The 20,418-nt window shown below is 42.1% G+C and overlaps 1 protein-coding gene across 1 annotated transcript; it reads right to left on the reverse strand.

Annotated features, from left to right (window-relative positions):
* Window positions 1-5,902: 5,902 nt before the first annotated feature.
* On the reverse strand, window positions 5,903-18,667 carry RAB39A (RAB39A, member RAS oncogene family; the record flags this gene model as incomplete). The annotated part of the gene is made up of 2 exons (XM_084248851.1): window positions 18,424-18,667; window positions 5,903-6,329 (listed from the first exon to the last, which is right to left on the reverse strand). The coding sequence occupies exons 1-2, from the start codon at window positions 18,648-18,650 to the stop codon at window positions 5,903-5,905; spliced, it is 654 nt and encodes a 217-aa protein (XP_084104977.1). The 5' UTR covers window positions 18,651-18,667.
* Window positions 18,668-20,418: the final 1,751 nt, after the last annotated feature.

The following is a 20,418-nucleotide window of genomic DNA, read 5'->3' on the forward strand; positions in this document are numbered from 1 at the left end:
GGGCTGAAACTTAAGGGCTGAGGGGAAGGGGATGAGGTAGAATGAGGAGACACTGACACTTGGTGAGGTGCTAGTATCTTCTGCCAAGGACTAAGCAGGTCTTTATTTATTTATTTTTAGTAAGCAGAAAAAAAAATACATTGTCATGTGTAAAGCAGAAACAATTTGTGTATTATGTTCCCATGGACTACTGGCTCCTACGGGTCCCAGTTAGACGGTAGCCTTCAAGGTTAATAGATAAAAAACCAGACCTAACACTAAAACTTATAATTTCAGCTAGACAATTACCTAAGACAGTGGATAGCTGCCAGTGCATCCCTATCAGCTAAAGCCTAAGCATCAAAAGACTATTCTATTCACATGACCTTCAGCCGGAGACCAGCTGCTGCTCAGCTATCAGAACTTTTTCTACCTACAAACTTCTTAATACAGTCAACTTTATTTAAAAACTTTCCTAAGAAACTTCTAAATAAAAGGAACTTCTAAAAAAGCAAAAGAAGGACTTACTATAATAGTTGTGCTGGTTTGCTTGTCAGGCATGTACAATAAATTATCTCCCATTGTCAAGTGGGCCAAATTGTTTAATAACTAATATCTAAACAGGTAATTTTCCATGCCAATTTCTTGCAGTCTACTGATACATATAATTTATTGCCTAATGTACTTTTCTGATAAATTTTTCTCTTTTTATGACCAAGAACAAAAAATGAAGGAATGTTAGATCTTCAGCCCCACGGTGTGAGGCACAAGGAATCTTCAGCCCCACGGTGTGAGGCCCTTTACCTTCCAGTGTCTTATCTGGCTGGGGCATCAAGGCCTCCTGCAGCAGTTTAGTGTGAACATTTTTTTAAAAATTTTTGCGTAGAATAAATTGGGTGTAGGCCAGAGGTGCAGGAGGTAAGAAGATTGATCAGAGACAGAATGGGGAGCAGAACAGGTGGCTCTACTGAGATACCCTGCTAAGGGGAGCAATAGGCAGGACAGGAGAGGTCTGCTGTACCATGTGGGTCAGCTCCCTGGCAGGGGGATAGAAGTCAGGCCCTAGCAGTGATGATGCTGACATTTAACCCCTAGGCCACCAGGGAGGCCCTAGTGTTAATATTCTTACACGTTAGTGTATGAATATCACTCTTTGATGATGGGGTTCTGCCCCACAGTCCACCAGAGTATTATGTGATACGGGATTTCATATCACTGATTTTTTTTTTATTTTTTTAAAGATTTATTTATGCATACAAGAACTGGGGTACAGGCCAGAGATGTGTGTGTGGGGGTGTGTGTGTGAGAGGATTCACCAGAGACAGAGTGGGGAACAGAAGAGGCAGATTGACTGAAATACACTGCTGAGGGGAGCAGCGGGCGAGTTAGGAGAGGTCTGCTGTGCCATGTGGGTATCTCCTTGGCCGGGGATCAAACTTGTGCTGCAGTGGCTGCAGATAGCTTCATAGGTTCGTCTTACCACCTTGCGCCACCCGGGAGGCCCCACTTATCACTGATTCTTATTTGCATTTCATTTGTGAATACATACATGCACACATACACATAGAATTGCAGTTACTTGCTTCTGTTTTTAAAGCACCATTAAAGGAGAATATAACAATCTTCTGAAAATCATAGTTCTCATTATCTTTATTATTCCAAATCAAATAACATACTTCAAAAAAAATTATACTATATCTTTCTTCCATTGGTTGTCATTCTGGAAAACAAGAAAAGCTAGAAGATGATTGTAGCAAAATGTGTTTGTACAAGGAATGTGTAGATTAAAACCAAGTATATGGAACCCACCATTAATAGCATTAATTCAACATAATGAGTAGTCACTAAACATTATATAGAGAAGACAATGTTTTAGGCACTCTTAAAAAAAAGACAAAAAATTCACCTAAACAGATAACAAGTAACACTGTTTTAAAGTTTTTTTTTTTATATTCATGTAGTAAGTGAAGTAGATTGTGTAATGATTCGTACTGATTGTCACCGCTCATCACTCAAGTGTCTACTGGCATCAATTAGGGAGGCTATAGGAAAACCAAGCAATGGACAATTCATTCATATTCAGAAGAGTTTTTTCATTATTTTAAGATCAGATGAAGACCAGTTGCTCAGGAAAATGTTGGGATTCAGGAAGATTCTGAAACAGCGAGGGCTTTCTTTTTCATTGGCTTTGGAATTTCCCAAGAGTTAGTTTGTGGTTGAGAATATATTCAACTGTTTCAAATCACCAAATATCTACCTTTAAGTCTTTAGAGCCTTCCTGTTTTTTATTCTTACAGATTACATGCTTCCTTTGCATTCTGACCAAATCTTTCCAGCCCACTAGTGGGGAATAAGTTAGTTAACTTATGAAATGGAGTCTTTCAAATCCTTCTCACCATGTGATAACTAAGGAAATTATTGAAATATATATAGTACATTCTCTCAAGTCCCTGGAAGCTTTGGATTAATTCAATTGAGGGCAATATAAAATCTGACAAAGGCACTATTATCATGACCTTTTTAATCCCATAGATTAAGCTTTGGGATGATGGAAGGTTGGAGGAAAGACTGGTTAAGTTAGTTGAACAATAATAGACTGCTTTGGCTGCCATAAAAAAAAATAAGAATCACAGAATACTTTGAGACTTTGGAAACTTAGTGTAAACGCTCATGTTTCCTGGTTCAAGGAATCTTGTTTGCTACTGTTAAAGACCACGTTTCAGAGCACTCTGATCATACATCCACCTTGATCTGAGCTTGCACTGAAGGAGTCATCACATCCTACATGCACTGCAAAGGTAAACAACTCAAGATGAGCAATTTCTGCCAGGGACAACTGGATAGTCTTTTTTTTTTTTTTTTAATGCATACAAGAACTGGGATGTAGGCCAGCGGTTGGAAGAGTGGGGTGAAAAGATTCACCAGAGACAGAGTGGGGAGCAGAACAGGGGGATCTACTGAAATAGTGAGGAAGCAGCAGGTGAGACAGGAGAGGTCTGCTGCGCCATGTGGATTATCTCCCTGGCCAGGGATGGAACTCAGAACTCATGCTGCAGTGGCTTGCGATAGCTTGATAGCACTGAGACTTTAACCCCTGTGCCACCAGGGAGGCCTCTAGCTTTCATTCTTTATTTTAATCACATTTACTAAACATTGTTGGCAATTAGATATTATATTTAAAGTTTTTAATTTTAATAAGATTTAAGTTCAAATTGAATATATTTTAAATGAAATCATTTCAATATAAATTCAAGTATATCTTATTTCCAAGAAACAAACTGTTTTGCCTGGAGCACATATTTTTACTATTTTGGCATTATTATCCATATTCTCTATCAGATGTACTAAGAAAATAGGGCAGCTATTTTATATATATAGTTTTGATAGAGATATCTGGTTAAGGTTTTACAGACATTTGGCAATCTTATATAAGAATTCAGGTATCTGTAGTCATTGTTCATTTAATATTTTTTTACCACATATAGCTACTCTATAACATCAAAATGATTTGCCCAATTTTAGTATTTTGTGACTTTGCATTTCCCTTTTCTTTCACTACACACACAAACACACACACACACACAAACACACACACACACTCTGCCCTTTGCGTGGTAATGGAAGGAACCCTAACCAAAGTGTAAGACGAACCAGACTTCTAGGTTTGCTTCTGCCTCTGTGTGACCTTGGTTAATATAAACTATTGGGAGGCCACCCCCCTTCCCATATGTTTCTTCTGGTTCCTTATCTGGTCTAAACCTTGAAACATATCAGAACCTTTACCCTGAATAATATTAATTCTATCCCAATGTTAGTATTATAAAGGGCGTCCCCTGAAAGTTAAATCACATTTTACATTTTTGCTATTTAAGTTTACCAGTAGGCAATGGTGACTACACTTTAAACAGTAGTAGTGATTAACTACTCAGTGTTTAGGTTTATAACATTTTTGGACTGATTATAAAATTTAAAATTATAACAGTAAAAATTGGCAACTTCACATTTTGGGGGACAGGTATTTTCTTATCTGGTAAATTATAGTTTGAACTTGCTCAACTAAAATGAATCTAAGGATATTAAGAAAATATTGACAATATAAGTATTCAATAATGTTATAGTGCTATTATAATTTATATTCACCTCTCCAGAAGCACAATTAAAAATACTTACAGAAACCTACAAAATGCACAAGTATTTAAAAATTAAGACTTCAAAGGTGCACAAAAGCCACATTCAAACATGACTTTTGCTTGAATTAAATCTCCTGAGAATGCCTTCCCTATCACTTCTACTTTGGAGCAGTTATGTTTCCAGGTTAGGGGGTAGAGGTTATGCATCAAATTGAGAACTTCCCCAGGCCCATGGAAACATGTACTTCCTTCTGCTCCCCCTGTGTGAGAATTAAGGGAAAGAAGCTGAACAAAGGAAATTCTCATCTACTGCAGTTATAACAGTATGCCCAAGAACAGCTGGTATCAAACTCACACTTGCATAACACTTTTTCTATGTACAAAGCTTTTTTACATGATTCATTTGATTCTCAAAATAACTCCATAAAACACAATTTTATAGGTGAGAGAAGGGAAGCATGGAGATGTTTATGTCATAACTTCCTGGTGTGTCAATACTGGTACCGCAAAGACAAGTGTGGTTTTCTGATATTCTCATTAAATATTCTCTCTACTACACCACTTTGATTTTTCAAACCTATGAAGCAACTTAGAGCTAGTAAAACAGTAAAAATGTTTTGATTCCCAAAAAGGCGGCTTCTTTTGGTGCCATTTTGTGATTAAAAATGGTTTCCAGAACAGAATAGAAAAGTACATTATAAAATATTTGACATAGTGATCACAATGTCCCTTATAGGAGGGGAATTTAATCAGTAAATTAAAAGTCAGGAAACAAAATCATCTTAGAGCTTTAACCCATTATTCTATCTTTACTTTTATTGATGAGGTTAAAAAAGCAATTTGAATGCTAATATATCAAACATCTAACCAACTTCCTTGCCTAGAAAAATCTTTTCTTATATTGGAAATGGGAAGGTTTGGAAATTTACTTAGACAAAAAAGCTACTACTAAAAACATTCTGTATTTACCTGTATTGATAGTTTAGACAGTAGTTCAAGGTAAACTGCATTAACTCTCTCTGAAAATGTTAGTATATAAATACATTTGTTTTTCTTGTTTCAATAAGATAGTATACAACATCAAAACTTTTGCTGATAGTGCTCCTTCATTTTAATTTTTATAAATATTTGTGATAAAATATTTTCCTTAGATCCTTAGATATCTTTTATAAAACAAAATTCTCAGGAGCAAGAAATCAGAGAACAAAAATGAGTATAAAATTGATTTTCTTATGTTTAGGCAAAATTAAGAGAGGATAAGTATTTCAGGGAATGGTTAAAAACTTGGAACTTTAAACAAGGAACTACTCTGTGGGTCCCAGGTGATACCTCTGAGATTTGTTGACTTTGTAAGTGAACAATGCACTTTTAAATCCACCTTGCTATTCAATATTCATAAATCCACTCAAGAGACGGTAATTCCTGATAAAAATCTTTCCAATCTGAACAAAAGTGCACAAAAAATCCATTCCAAACTGTCAAGGAAAGTGAGTAATATTGACATATTTGGACATTAAGGTCAGCCTGATGCTAACAAAGTGAGAACAGGGGTAATTATGAAACTACCACAGTTTCAAGGAAAAGTTGTCAACTTTGCCAGAGAAGTTAGTGAGCTACCCAAACTGGTAGTGGAACAAATCAGCACAACGCCCTGAATCAAACACCTTCCAAAGAAGTGTTCTCGGGTGCTTATACTCGTCTGGGTGCTTTCATTGCAACATTGCTGTGAATGTTGGCATTTCTCCTGCAATGACAGCCCCTCTACTCCCCTTAGTCCTCTGGCCTGCAGGCGGTCAGCACAGGCACTCTTTCCTGGGCTTTACAGCTTCCTCAGAGGAATGCACAGTGTTAGGAACAAACCCACTTTTAACCCCTTCCCAGCCATCCTGAATACAAATTTCTCCCTTCTTAATCAGTTCATAAATCTCTTTTGTCAAGATGGTGAAGGATTCCTCAACATTTGTGGCATCTTTTGCTGAGGTTTCTATATACTTCATACCACAGTCTGCAGACAGTATTTCAGCTTCTTCCCTTGTGACTTGACGCTGTGAAGCTAGATCACATTTATGTCCGACCAGCAGAAACACTATCCGAAATGGCTGCACGTGCATTTTTGCTTCTTCTAGCCAATCTTTCACGTGTTCAAAAGACCGTCGGTTAGTAATGTCAAATACTAAAAATCCTCCAACAGAGTTGCGGTAATAAGATCGAGTTATTGACCTGAAAGAGAAATAGAGAAAGAGTTGTGAAGGGTCAAGCTGTTGTTTTACCTCTCTTTCAAACAATAGCACCAGGATAAAATCTGGAGACTTTGTTGGGATTTCATTAGACCTTGAGAGTCAGATGTGAAGTATCTCAAGTGGACAAAAATATTCTTTTTTTAAAATTTTCATTTATTTATTTTTGCACAGAGGAGCTGGAGTATAGGCCTGAGGCACTGGGGGGGGGGGTAAGAAGATTCACCAGAAATAGAGTGGGGATCATAACAGGTGGAGCTAATGAAATACACTACTGAGGGGAGCAGCGGGTGAGACAGGGGAGGTCCGCTGTGCCATATGTGGGTTGGCTCCCTGGCTGGGGACCGAACTCAGGCCCTAATGGTGATAGTGGTGATAGTGCTGAGACTTAACCTCTAGGCCCCCAGGGAGGCCCCCACGGACAAAAATATTATTATTTTTTTAAAGATTTGTTTATTTATGCATACAAGAACTGGGGTACAGGCCGGAGGTGCAGGAGGTAAGAGGATTCACCGGAGACAGAGTGGGGAACAGAACAGGTAGACTGACTGAAATACACTGATGAGGGGAGCAGGGGGTAAGTCAGAAGAGGTCTGCTGCGCCATGTGGGTAGCTCCCTGACTGGGGATTGAACTCATGCTGCAGAGGCTGCGGACAGCTTCACAGCGTTGTGCTTAACCCCTTGTGCCATCAGGGAGGCCTCATATTCTGAGACTGATGAGCCAGCCAGTCTCACCCACTGACGGGACATTAAAGTGCCAGTAGTTTTTAGATAGACAAGCACTTACAGGGTGTGTCATCTTGTACTGTCTTTTAAGTGTTTGATAGCATAATTATTACATCATTGTGGCTAAAAATAGACACAGAGAAAAGTTTGATGGAGGGCAGAGGTTGAGATGGAGGGAAAGAGAAGGATGGGAAATTAAGTGACGAATGTCAGTCTGGTCTCACATGTGTTATGGGAGAAGTAAGTGATAAGACTACTCTCTGGGAAGATCTGTAAAGGGGATATGGCACCCTGATATCCAGTGTGATGACAAGGGTGAATTAGGAATGGCTCAGCACCACAAGCTTTTAGCAGCCTCTTTGTCCTTCCCACATAGAAGATCTGGTTTTGATTGTAAGAGACAATGGCTGAGGACCTCCCCGGTGGCACAGCGGTTGAGCGCTGGGTTGCGAAGCTGCCCGCAGCCTCTACAGCGCCGGTTCGACCCCCGGCTGCTCCCCGGGCACCGGAGGAGGGTCCCACATGGCGCGCAGACCTCTCCTGCCGCCCACTACTCCCGCTCAGCAGTGTGCTTCGGTCCTTCTGCCTGCTCTGTTCCCCGCTCTGGCTCTGGTGAATTCTCTCACCCTCCCGCGCTTCTGACTGTACCCAGTGCTTGTATAAATAAATAAATAAAAATAAATCTTAAAAAAAAAAAAGAGAGACAATGGCTGATTCTTTTATACCTTGAAAGCTACAGTGTCAGTATCTACTATCCTATTTTCAAAGTCTCCTCTCAGAATGTGTCCTCCATTTCTTGCCTTTCCTGAAAAAAGCTGGTCTCTGAGGACCTTCCCCAGCAGTGCCCTCATGTCGCCCAGAGCAGGAGGAGGTACTTTCTGCTTCCCCAGTCCTCTTCCATAAAATTATTCTTTCCTGGCCCTCCCTGGTGATGCAGGAGTTAAGAACCAACCTATGAAGCTATCCACAGCCACTGCAGCATGAGTTTGATCCCCAGCCTTGGAGCTACCCACATGGCGCAGCAGACCTCTTCTGACTTGCCCACTGCTCCCCTCAGCAGTGTGCTTTGGTCAATCTACCTGTTCTGCTCCCCACTCTGTCTCTGGTGAATCCTCTCACTCTCCCCATACCTCTGGCTTATACCCCAGTTCTTGTATGCATAAATAAATAAATCTTTTTAAAAAATTATTCTCTCCCAAGCCTTTCTGTAAAAATGTCTCCAGTTCCTTTGAACTTATGCCATCTGGTTCTCATCTGCCAACTGCTGGGTCATCCCCCATGTACTGAGGCCATAGCACTCTGTTTTGCTTTTCTGTCATTCTGCTTATACTGATTTAAGCATCCATTTGGATATGTGGTCTGATGTCATCTGTTTCTTGACGTCATCATCTCTCACAAACTGGCCCCTCCACTCTGCCTTTCTCATTTACTTCCTTTATATCTTTAGAAATATTCCTTACCTCCAAAACTGCAGTCTATGTCTTGATCAAGATCTCACTGCCTATGGCATATTTTCACTGTGATAATTCCTTAATTCCATCAAGATTTGTCTCCTGTCCAAATCCATCACTTTCCATCCGTTAATACCCTCCCTGGTTTTACCTCCTTTCATATCTTAATTCTATGAGACATCATTATAATTGTCCTCTTGGAAATAGCTCAATCCCCAAGCTCCTCTGCTTGTGCCATATTCCATTTCTACCTCTGTATCAATCTAGCATGCAGCTGTGTGTTTCTGGGAAAATTATTTAACCAGGCAGGGTGGTGTCTCTATGAATTATCACCAGTTCCAAGTGGGCACACAATGCTGCTGGTATCAGGAGAAACTTTCCTCAGGTTTAGGCTTCTATTACAGGACATAAGTGGATTTTCCTGGGCCTCCCCTGGTGGCGCAGCAGTTGAGCACTGGACTGCCAAGCTGCCTGCAGCCTCTGCAGCGCATCCAGCTAGGCGTGACAGACCTCTCCTGCCATGCCCGCTGCTCCCCTCAGCAGTGTATTTCATCACTCTGCCTGTTCTGCTCCCCATTCTGGCTCTGGTGAATTCTCTCACCCTCCGGAGCTTCTGACTGTACCCAGTGCTTGTATAAATAAATAATCTTTAAAAAAAAAAGTGTATTTTACATTCAACCTTCCTCTTTCCACAAGAGAACTGGAGGAACAGTTTATTCCACTTAGCTAGATTCTTCCACAGAAGGAAATGTGGCTGTTTTGTCTGGCTAGAGTGTCTCTCAGGCTGTTGGGCCTAATAATCGGTGAAATAGAATAGTTACTAGTCAGCATTTTTACCCCAGTTTGGACTCAAGCAAAGAGGTTATGACAGAGGTGGTGGGAGTGATCAGGCTGAACAGACTTTCTCTTACCTGCACTGTCATTGTCAATTTTCCATAGCTACTGACATCTTGGATAGGGTACTCTACTCTAGGGGAACCACCCTGGGGGACCCCGCTATGTTCTCCCCATAATAAATATTTAATCTGGATTCAGACCATGCTAGCACTCACCATCCAGAAACTTCTAGAATGTCTTATAGATAATCATGATGTTCCACACTTCGCTACAATTCAAAGATCTCACTTAATGAAGAAAGAGTTGAAGACATGAGACCTGTCATGGGATTCCTTGATTCATTATGTCATGGTCACCCACAGACATCTGGCCCTAGACAACTGTGGTTGGGTGATTAAGCTTCACATACCCAGATCCAGGAAATGATACCTGGTATGATTTTGGCATGATCCTTTGGGATGTATAATATATGTTCTAAGTTACTGAGGAATATAGTATGTGGTGTTTTTCCCCATAAATAGAAACTATGGTATGGGAAAGAGAGTGGGGGTATGGTGCCTCTCACAATTACACTTAGTGAGCCACTCAAATTTTTGTTGCTTTTAATCCTCATGCCTCTATCCTCTGCTGATAAAAAGATTTTAGCATCTAAGGTAGAAATGCTTTCTCCTGGAGAGTACCATGGTGCAGCTACTGACAGTAGCCGAGGCTGTCAACTTCAGGCAAAAAGGGGACAACTGCATAGTGGGGACCACACTAGCTCCTGTGGTTCTTGCTGCCCTGAACTCCTCGGGCCTTTTGTTTCATACCAAGCCTGGTTCCTGAAGCTTCCTGACAATTTTCTGTGTCTCAGACATGGTTCCAGACTTTCATTTTTGATTAAGGTTTTCAAGTTGGCTTTGTTGTTGGCAACCAAAGACCTCTTTGATAGCGTTCTCGTATAGTTTATGAACGATTCAGACAAAACAAAATCACAAATATTTCATAACATAACTTTATGAAGCCAAAATCCATTCTTTTAAAAAAAAGGTACCAAAAAATAAGACATCAATCCTCTTAATAAATCTCTTAAGTGTACAGTATTATTAGTGATAAGTATGAGGTTGTAAGGCAACCTAGATATCTAGATATCTAGAATTTTCCATCTTGTGTAATTGAAATTCCATACCGGCTCAACAGCAACTCCTCACTTCCTTCTCTTTCTAGGCTCTGGCAACAATGACTTTCTTTTATTTTACTTTTCTTCTTTTATGAGTTCAGCATCTACATCTAAGTAGTATTGTGAAGATTTGTCCTGTGACTGAATATTATCCCATTAGTATAATATTCTCAAGATCAGCCATATTGTGGCGTACGACAGGAGTTTCTTCTTTCTTTGTGTCAAATAATGTGCAGTTGTACTTATGTAACATTTTCTTTATCCATCATCTGTAAAGTTATTCTCATTATGTGTATGTGTGCATGTGTGGTGTGTGTGTGTGTGTGTGTGTGTGTGTGTGTAGAAGAACTGGGGTATAGCCAGAGGCGCAGGAGATGAGAGGATTCACCAGATACAGAGTGGGAAGCAGAACAGGTGGATTTACTGAAATACACTGCTGAGGGGAGCACTGGGCAAGATCAGAGAGGTCTGCCGTGCCATATCTGGGTTAGCTCCCTGGCTGGGGATTGAACTCAGGCCACGGCGGTAATATCGCTGAGACTTAACCCCAGGCCACCAGGGAGGCCCTCATATGTATATTTGTTTTCGAATAGAAAAGAAAAATGAAGGTTTTGCCTATATAAACAATTTTAATTTTCCTCTTTAATTTTTTTCCCTGAAATAATATGAGAGCACTGGAGTTTGCCTTATACTTAGAACAAGTTACTTAATATATGAGCATTGTAATCAAGTGTGAATGACATACCTCAGGGGACTTGGAATCTTTTTGACACAAAATGACATGATTACTGAGGTTCCAGAGCATAGAAATGGAATCTCAAATTAAACAGTTATCTAGCTTCCTGGGAAGCACTGAAAACAAGATGCTGTTGTCACATAAAGGACCAAAGTCCAGCGACCCTGGAATTTATCTCCATCTTTTGTAACAAGATTTATTCTAGATAGTTGGTTATATACAAAATTTTCTCCGAGAAATTTATTTCAGATAATCGCTTATATACAAAATTTTCTCCAAGAGGCAAGATGTTAATGGTCTTTGAAGTTGTTATTATGAACTGTTGGCATGTGCTCAGGCCTCCTAAAAAACCAGCAGCCTACAGAACACTTGCTGACTTACTTAGGTAAAACAAACCAGATGTTCCGCCCTGGAAGTGCCCTTCTTGCGGCTTTGCTGAGGGTACAATAAGCATTGAGAGGACAGAAGGACAAGGCTGTTTGCTGGCAGCAGGCAACCGCTGAATGCATTAGCCTCATGAGAGCCTCCCTTCACCAGGACCCTGCATTCCACTGTCCTTTGGAGAGAGTCATCCCATGGATTCTTCATTTACCTGCTTCATTTGTCTGGTAAGCCACGCCCTCAGGACTGCTTTCAAGAATGAAAACACCTCTCCCTTCCTTTCGTCACTGACGGGAACACTACTGTCCCTGCCCTGGCGTAAGATCTGGAACTTCAGACATCTGTCTCCATACGCAAACACTAAAATTCTTTTTTTGAAGATGAAATCTTGCTATCTGTGACAATGTGGATGAATTAGAGGGGATGATGTTCAGTGAGATAAGTGAGGAGAAAGACACAAACTGGATGATTTCACTCATAGGTAGAATATAAAGAAGCAAAGTAAAGTTACAAACAAAACCAAATCACCACACACCCTAGAGATCTGACTGCAGAACTGAGGGTGGTGGGTATGGAGGATGAAGAGGGGAGGGGCTAGGGAGGACTGACTAGTGGGGCTTTGATGGTGGGTGTGGTGTGGTAACATACATGTGAAGAATGTGTGAACCTACACCCCCAAATATATACAGTGTTATAAACCAATGTTACCTCAATAAAAATAATTTTAAAATATTTTTTGGTATAGTTACAATGTCTTTTCCTTAAAAATCAAGACTGTGGTTGTGGAGGCTATAGAAACTACAGACAAGATCTTTTGGGCCATATTCTTGCTGAGTTATGTGACTCAATTCCCTGTGGGCACCTTTTCTATTTTTTTATGTATATATGTATGTATGTATGTATGTATGTATAGAAGAGCTGGGGTAAAGGCCAGAGATGTGGGGGGTGAGAGGATTCACCAGAGACCGAGTGGGGAACAGAACGGGTGGATCTACTGAAATACACTGCTAAGGGGAGCAGTGGGTGAGACAGGAGAGGTCTGCTGCATCATGAGGATTAACTCCCTGGCTGGGGATCAAACCCAGGCTGTAGTGGTGACAGCGCTGAGACCTAACCCACAGGCTACCAGGGAGGATCTATGGGATCCTGACAGATCATCATTTTATGAGAATGAGCCTTTCTCACCACCTCTGACTTTTTTTTTTTTAAAGATTTATTTATTTATCATACAAGATCTGGGTTACAGGCCAGAGATGCAGGGGGTGAGAGGATTCACCAGAGACAGAGTGGGGAACAGAACAGGCAGATTGGGGCTTCCCTGGTGGCGCGGCGGTTGAGCACTGGGCTGTGAAGCTGCCCGCAGCCTCTGCAGTGCCGGTTCGATCCCCGGCTGCTGGGCGAGGGTCCCACTTGGCGCGCAGACCTCTCCTACCGCCCGCTGCTCCCCTCAGCAGTATTTCGGTCAGTCTGCCTGTTCTGCTCCCCGCTCTGGCTCTGGTGAATTCCCTCACCCTCCCTCGCTTCTGACTGTACCCAGTGCTTGTATAAATAAATCTTTTAAAAAAAAGAAGAACAGGCAGATTGACCGAAGTACACTGCTGAGGGGAGCAGTGGGCGAGTCAGGAGAGGTCTGCTGCGCCATGTGGGCAGCTCCCTGACCGACCGGCTGGGGATAGAACTTGTGCTGCAGGGGCTGCAGATTGCTTCATAGTGCGGTGCTTAACCCCTTGTGCCACCAGGAAGACCCAACTCTGACTTCTTTTCCTTACAGTTAATATTTATCTTGTGTATCAGTCAAGATAGGCCAAGTTATGCTGCAGTAACAAAGGACTCACCTCTTGATGGAGGAAAGTAAAAGAATTGGTGCTGTATTTAAAATCACCTGTGACTTCTGCTCAAATTCACTGGCTTGTGACTCGGTCATGTAACTGTCATGTGATTTGAAGTATAAGAGGAAAAGGTGATGTATTCCTCCCATTTCCAGTAGAAGCACCAGTTATGTCTGAGGATTAAAAGTCTCTACATCTTTTTCAATACCTGACCTACAATATTCTGTCTTGCTCCAATCCAGCCAGTTGTCCTTAATGCCTGCTGCAGAGATATAATCCTAGGGGCTCACTTCCCCATCTTCCTGGGCATTTCCTTTGCCTTGTTACAGAGCCAGAGCTCCTGTTCCCTATATGCCCTGTCTTCCAATTCCTTGTATGTACGCGTGTATACATCCTCAGGTAGCTTCCTCCAAAAGTTGCACTAAGCGACATTTTGAAATCGTGCATGTTTGACTTATCTGGCTTTCACAGTGGAATGAGAGGTTGGTTGGACATGGAATTCTTTCTGAGTATATCCTAATTGTGGACAGTCTCCTCTGTTATTACCTATGCAATTATGAAGTTACCTGCCCAGGCTTAGAAAATCTTTTTTTTCTACTAAGACAATGAACCACAGTAATGGGGGTGGGAGTGGAGCTCCAATGAGGGTCCTTAAAAGCAAAACCATTTACCTTATGCATTTAAAAAGATCTCTTAAGGAGAAATATAAAATGTTCTTGTCACTTGTTTTTTACATGAAGAATGGAGGACATAAATTAAGCCCCTTTTAACCATTAACTTCATATGAATACTTCCAAAGGGCAGTGGAGAAAACAGACTCAAGGAAGTCAGGGAACTAAATAAGGAGAGAGGAGCGAAAAAGAAATGAGAGAGCTAGAGACATCTTAAAAAAAAAAGGAAGGAAAGAAAAAGACAGAGATGGCAGAAACTCTGAGTAAGGACAGAACAGATGAACAAGGTAAAGGAAAAATAAAAAGAAGACACTGAAGGAGGCATAAAGCATATGGGAAGAACAAGGTGCAGAGCAGAAAAGGACCTAGAGGGAAAAGACCTGAAGACTTGGGGGGAAGTGTTGGCAGTGGCCGGATACAAATCAGGCTTGGGAACTGAGGATGGAGCCTGGGGGTGAGAGGGCTGTCCCTTAGATAGATCACTGCCAGCGGGAGCTCTTTGCTAAGTTAATTGCTGGTTAATTGCTAATCACCACGGGTCTTTCCTAGCTCCTAACCGGGTCTTTCCTAGCTCCTAACCGGAAATGTTTAGTGTTTCCGCTCAAAGAATGTGACTAAGCAACTCATCAAGGGAGCATTTCCCAAATTACACTCCTAAAAGAGCAGTAATTAGCATAGATTTTCACATTTTAAAAATGACCCCTCAAATGAATTTGGAAAATGCTAGTTTAATCAATATTAGCCTGTTTCTTTGTTGCAATATTTCTTATTCCTATCAAAATTCCTTTGATGGGGATTTCTAAGTCAGTGCTGTATAGAATGCTGGGGTTTCCCAAATTACTCGGTCACTGAACCCATCTTCTAGAAGGCATCACAGGTGTTCTGTGGAAGCACTAAGAGGACAAACCTCTGGTTTTCCAACTAGCAGGTGGAATGATTATACACCAAAGGCCATACAACACAAATCTAAGGCCAAATTAGCCTTGAGGCTTGGCATTCCCCATCCCTACTGTCAAGCTGGCTAATCTTTATCTCATTTTACATACATGTTGCTTTAAATGTTTCTTTGGGGAACAGTTCAAAATTTCTACTTTTATATTTGATGCTCTTCATCTCTCTATCCTTTCCAATAGTTATCAACACTGCTAAGTTTCTACTATGATGATAAAAAATTTAAAGTGGTAATTGCTAGTCCCCCCAATGTCTAATCCATCTTCCCTCTTCCTGGGCACGTGGTGGCCTGGTCTAAGTGTGGTCTTATATCGAATTCTCCCCAGTGAACTAAGGGCTTGAGTGATCTGTACCATATTGGCTTTGCTGGCTTCAAAGGAACATTGATTTAGGGCTTTTCTTACTTGTTCCCTTCTGCTGATACACTCCGTGCCTGCAACCCAGTTTTTTAGCCAATAAATACTTGTTTATTGTTCAATTTGAAATAAAAACAAACAAAAAAACTTCCTTCTACTACAAAGCCATGTAGGTGGACTATACAAAGATAACATACCGGCCCAAACTCAGTTTTGTCCACATAGATGTGGCCCAAGTTCTGGGGATGGCAGAAAAGAAGAAGGGAAGACATCTAAGGCTGAGCCAGCCCACCAGGGTGGAGCACTCACCTGGAGACTGTTACACTAGAGAAGTAAACTGCGGTCTCTATGAAGGCACTGTAATTCTGCATCTCTTTAACATCAGCAATTTACATTTATTCTCACTATAACATAGCATTGGTAAAACAACTGTTGGGTATATTCCAATGAATATTATGTATACATAGACATTATTTTTCTATACCTTTTTCACTTTGACTTTGTTTCTTTTATATTTTGCAATATTAGTCTCATATTAGTCTATGAGACTATGTTAACCTGGACATTGGAAAACTAAGGCTTTATTTATACCTCAATAAAACTGGAAAGGGGGAGGAAATGAAATCTAATTATGGTCAGAGGTATCAGCTCACTATTTTGTTGTCTTATAACATATTTATTTATGCTTTCCAGCAAGGCCCGGAACCATGTTTATGGTCTCAAGCTAGTGCCTAGAGTAGGCTTCTTTTTGTTAATTTAGATCTAATTTCCAATAAACCTACAGTGTCTCTCACAAATTCCTAGTTGTATGATAATAACTAATGGCAGGGATATATCTTCATGAACTATAGTACCTTTCTGTGAAATAAAATATGCAAGGATTTTTATTACTCAGAATAAACATTTGGATTATCTTGGAGAAAGATACAGAATGTTTTAACGGTAATTGTTTTAAATGCAATTTTATGGTGAAACATCCAGCTAAATGAGAATAGCATTTGGAGGTAGCTACTGAAATATGTATGTATTTATGAATATACCTTTGGTAAAGAGCCAAACAAAATAAAGTACCACTGGTTGTCAGTAAACATTCCCTAAACGTTCTTGTTACTGCCTGGTTTTAATAATGTAAATAAAATTAATTACTATTTACCATCTTCTTAAAGGCATTAAGAAACAATGATCTACTTAGCAGAAAGGTCTTTAAAATCTAACAAATTAATTATCCTTCATTTTTTTTGTCAATAATGAGGGGTTACCTTTAAGGAGAGAATTAGAAACAATGCGATTTTATGTTTCTTGCAGTTGCAATGCAAGGAGTTGTGAGAAATTTAATGCATAAAGAAAATGTTTTTATTATATTCACTTTGGAGGGTAGAGCAAGCACTACCTGTAAATGCTTTTTTTTCTGACCATGAAATATCTTAAAGTTCATCTCTGAGTAAGATCTGAAGGGAAGGAATTTGCAATCAACTTTAGAATAGCAAATATGTAAGGAATCTTAGAGATCCTAATGGCTCCTTCATTTTATAGATGAGGAACCAGAAGCTTGAAAAATTCTTTCCATTGAAGTCTTCTGGAAAAAAATTTATTCAAGGTGTTCTAGATATTGTACAATTCAAATCAGTAGCCTCTAACACCACTCAGAAGGACTGGCCTTACCGTCTTTCCACTTCATATACAGGAAAACCAAGCAAGCCAAGCAGTTCACTTACTATTTCTATGAATCAGTGTCACAGCTGGGAATGGAAGCCAAGACTTTAATTCTTGGAACATCCTCACAGGAGTAAGCTGATCTCATGAAGAATGGATGCTGGCTGGGGGTGTGGGGTAGCCATGTGTGGGAAGCCCCTTTCTGGAAAACTGGGTTTTGGAAGCCAAGTTTTTGCTGAACACTGCAAAATGCTTGCTTAGATGAGTGCCAATTGATAATGCAACCTTAGAAACCTTCCCCCCTCCCCAAACTACAGTAAATCAGATTCCTAACCTTCTTCCAAAAAAAGAGTAGCCTTGAATCCTCAAAAATTCAAGTGTGCTTTGTATCTGGTCCAGGCTAAACTATTCAGAGAGTGCATACAATTGACATTAAGTTATTTACACAACAAGAGTCACCTTTGTAAAATGCTTCGGTCTCAACGAATATTTGAATGAGACAGGTTATTTGGATCGCTTCTTCCCTATTTAGAAATGAATTTTCTAACCCTTTACCACCCTGTAAAGTTCAGTGCCTCTTATTAACAAAACACGGTAAAAGTTCCTGGCAAATCTTAGTATTTATAGTTTGCCTACCAACGCAACAATGATGACAAACGTCTAAAGATAACTCAACCCATAACAAACAAAACCCCCCTTAGTAGTGCCAGTTACAAGACACCTGGGCACGGTTTACGGCCCAGTATTTCTGAAGACCTCAAAGGGTGCTTGCTGCTGTGAGGTGTTCAAACCATCACCGCATCCATCTCCATCAGAACCATGCCCGATGAGCTCATGCAGTAAGTACCAGTTGCTGTGAAGCTAAAAAATGATCAATCACGCCTGGAAATCCTACCTCGCAGTCAAGCCCGACCGCTTAAGAGGAAGCGGCTTGGTGCGGGGAAGAAAAGGGGAACTTGGAGGAGGGTGGCTGGGGCTCCGCGTGTGCAGCAAGGGACGCTGAGTTTAGACAGAAGGCAACAGGGGAGTCCAAGAGTTGGGGGTCAAATACCAGTAGGGATGGAGAGTGTTGCGGGGGAGGGTCATGTGGTGAGGGTGACCCCAGGTCAGGCGGGAAAGGAATGCCAGAAAGTGGGCGCCAAAGAAAGAAGTGAGATACTGCGGAGGAGGAAGTCGCCCCTGGAAGAGGAGGGGCAAAAGGGGATGCGAAAATGGGGTGTTTGCACTTTCGCGAGCTAAGGACCCGAGCTTCTCCTCACCGGCGCCGGGCGGCAGCGCCCGGGGAAGGGGCGCCCGGCCCCCGGGATCCCCGCGCCACGGCCCTACCTGAACCGCTCCTGTCCCGCCGTGTCCCAGAGCTGCAGCTTGATCCTCTTGCCCGGCTCGATCTCCAGCAGGCGGGAAAAGAAGTCCACACCGACCGTGGGGTCGCAGGCGGGGGAGCGCAGCCCCGGAAAGCGCCCCTGGGTGAAGCGATGCAGGAGGCACGACTTGCCCACGGTGGAGTCCCCGATCACGATGAGGCGGAACTGGTAAATCCAGATGGTCTCCATGGCTCCCGCGCGCCGCCGGCTCCGGGGCCGCCCCACCTGCCCTCCCTGCACCTGGCAAGTTCGGCGGCGGGAACTGTCCCTTCAGCACCTCCCGGACGGCCGCCCGGCTTCCAGCATATTCCTGCGGCTGCGGCAACGCCTGGTCCCCGCCTTCGCTGGCGGGAGAGGCGGGGCCCGGTCGAGCTCGGGGCGGCGCCTCGGACCTAGGGGCGGCCGCGGGCCGAGGCGCAGGGACCGGGAATAGGCCGCGAACTCCCGCCCCGAGCACCGCGAGTCACTCTCCGCCGAAGCCCACTGGGTGCCCAGGAGAAAGTGGGCGTGGCGAGAGGAAGTGACAGCAGCGACAACCAATGAAAGTGAAGCAAGGGTTCGACTCGGGGGAGAGCCAGCCAATGGCAAGTGAGAAGTATTTTCTTCCCGGCATCTGGTCGGGGTCTGGTTTTGAAACTGCGGAGGCTGCGGGCTGGGTGCCCGGTTGGTGCTTTTTGAGTCCCCTGATTTGACCAGCTCTGCGACCACTGGTCTCCCAGATTCTTGAAGATCCCTCTTGGCGGCTTCTTGCGCCCCAGTCTTCTGAGCGCCACCATCGAGACGTTCTTAGGTGGAGGGGTTGAGAGCAAGGTCCAAACACATACGCCGAGCGAGTGCTGGATGCTTTCACATAGGGCTTTGGCCGTGACTCATCTCTTCTTCGCTGCTTTCAGTACCACAGAAGAGGGAGAAACATGCCAAGTAACGTCTCCATGCTCTCTGGGGTCCTCCAGGCCGGGAAGGATAGGAGGGGCAAAAAGTGAAATGTTGAGATGCTCATAAAAGCGCCCATTCTTCTCAGTCTCGGCTCTGTAAGTCGGAAAAATCCTCAAGTGGCCTCGAGCTGGCGTCTTGCCCGCGATCTAAATAAACACAACACACCTGAATTCTGGTGAATTACTACTTTCTTCAAACTGGATATTGAGTTCAAATTTTATCTTTTACAACGTAACGAGTTCTAAAGCTATCTTTGCAAAATAGGATTTTTCAGCAATTTTCTTTTCATGCCAACATCCAACTTATACTATTTTTATTCATCTTCCTTTCTAGTTTTGGAGGAAGAGATCACTTTCAAGGTGTTTGACCTTCTGTCACCCAACGTTTTTGGACTTGCCCCCAACAGATGATCTTTATTTCCTAGCATTTCTATACTAAATCTCGCCTTCTCCAAAGGTGTCTACTCCTCAAGTTAGAAGGATGCTCAAGAATCAGCACTCCAAAAAGGAAACAAGGCATCTCCATTATGCCACCCCTTTAGCTTTTTGCTTCTTCTATTTTTCTCCTTTTCAAACATCAGGAAAGAACCATCTGTCCTCATTTCTCACCCATCCGTTTGTTAGTCTTCAACAGCTCTCTCCACACCTAATACACCCCCTGAAATTGTTTTTGATAAAGCTGCCAGGGACTTTCTATCAAATCTTCCCACCCCATTCCCATTCCCCAGCGTGTCTGTAATTATCATTTTTCTTTACCTTGCTAAAAACAGATTGGCTCACTCAGCTCCTATCCATAGTCCTCTTTTAGTCCTCCTTCAGTTAGATATGGCCAATTGGCAAGGCTCTAACTATTGAGACATAAGCAGGACTTCTGGCAATGCTTTTGCTTTTCTGATAAGGGGCTGGCACTACTTTATTGCCTTTCACCCTTTCTCCTTTCTTTTTCCATCCTACCTGGAAAATGTAATAATCATTGGTGACTATAAAAATGAAGACTGGATAAGAAAGATAACACTAGGAGA

This window comes from Talpa europaea (assembly GCF_964194135.1).
Source record: "Talpa europaea genome assembly, chromosome: 12".
NCBI lineage: Eukaryota > Metazoa > Chordata > Mammalia > Eulipotyphla > Talpidae > Talpa > Talpa europaea.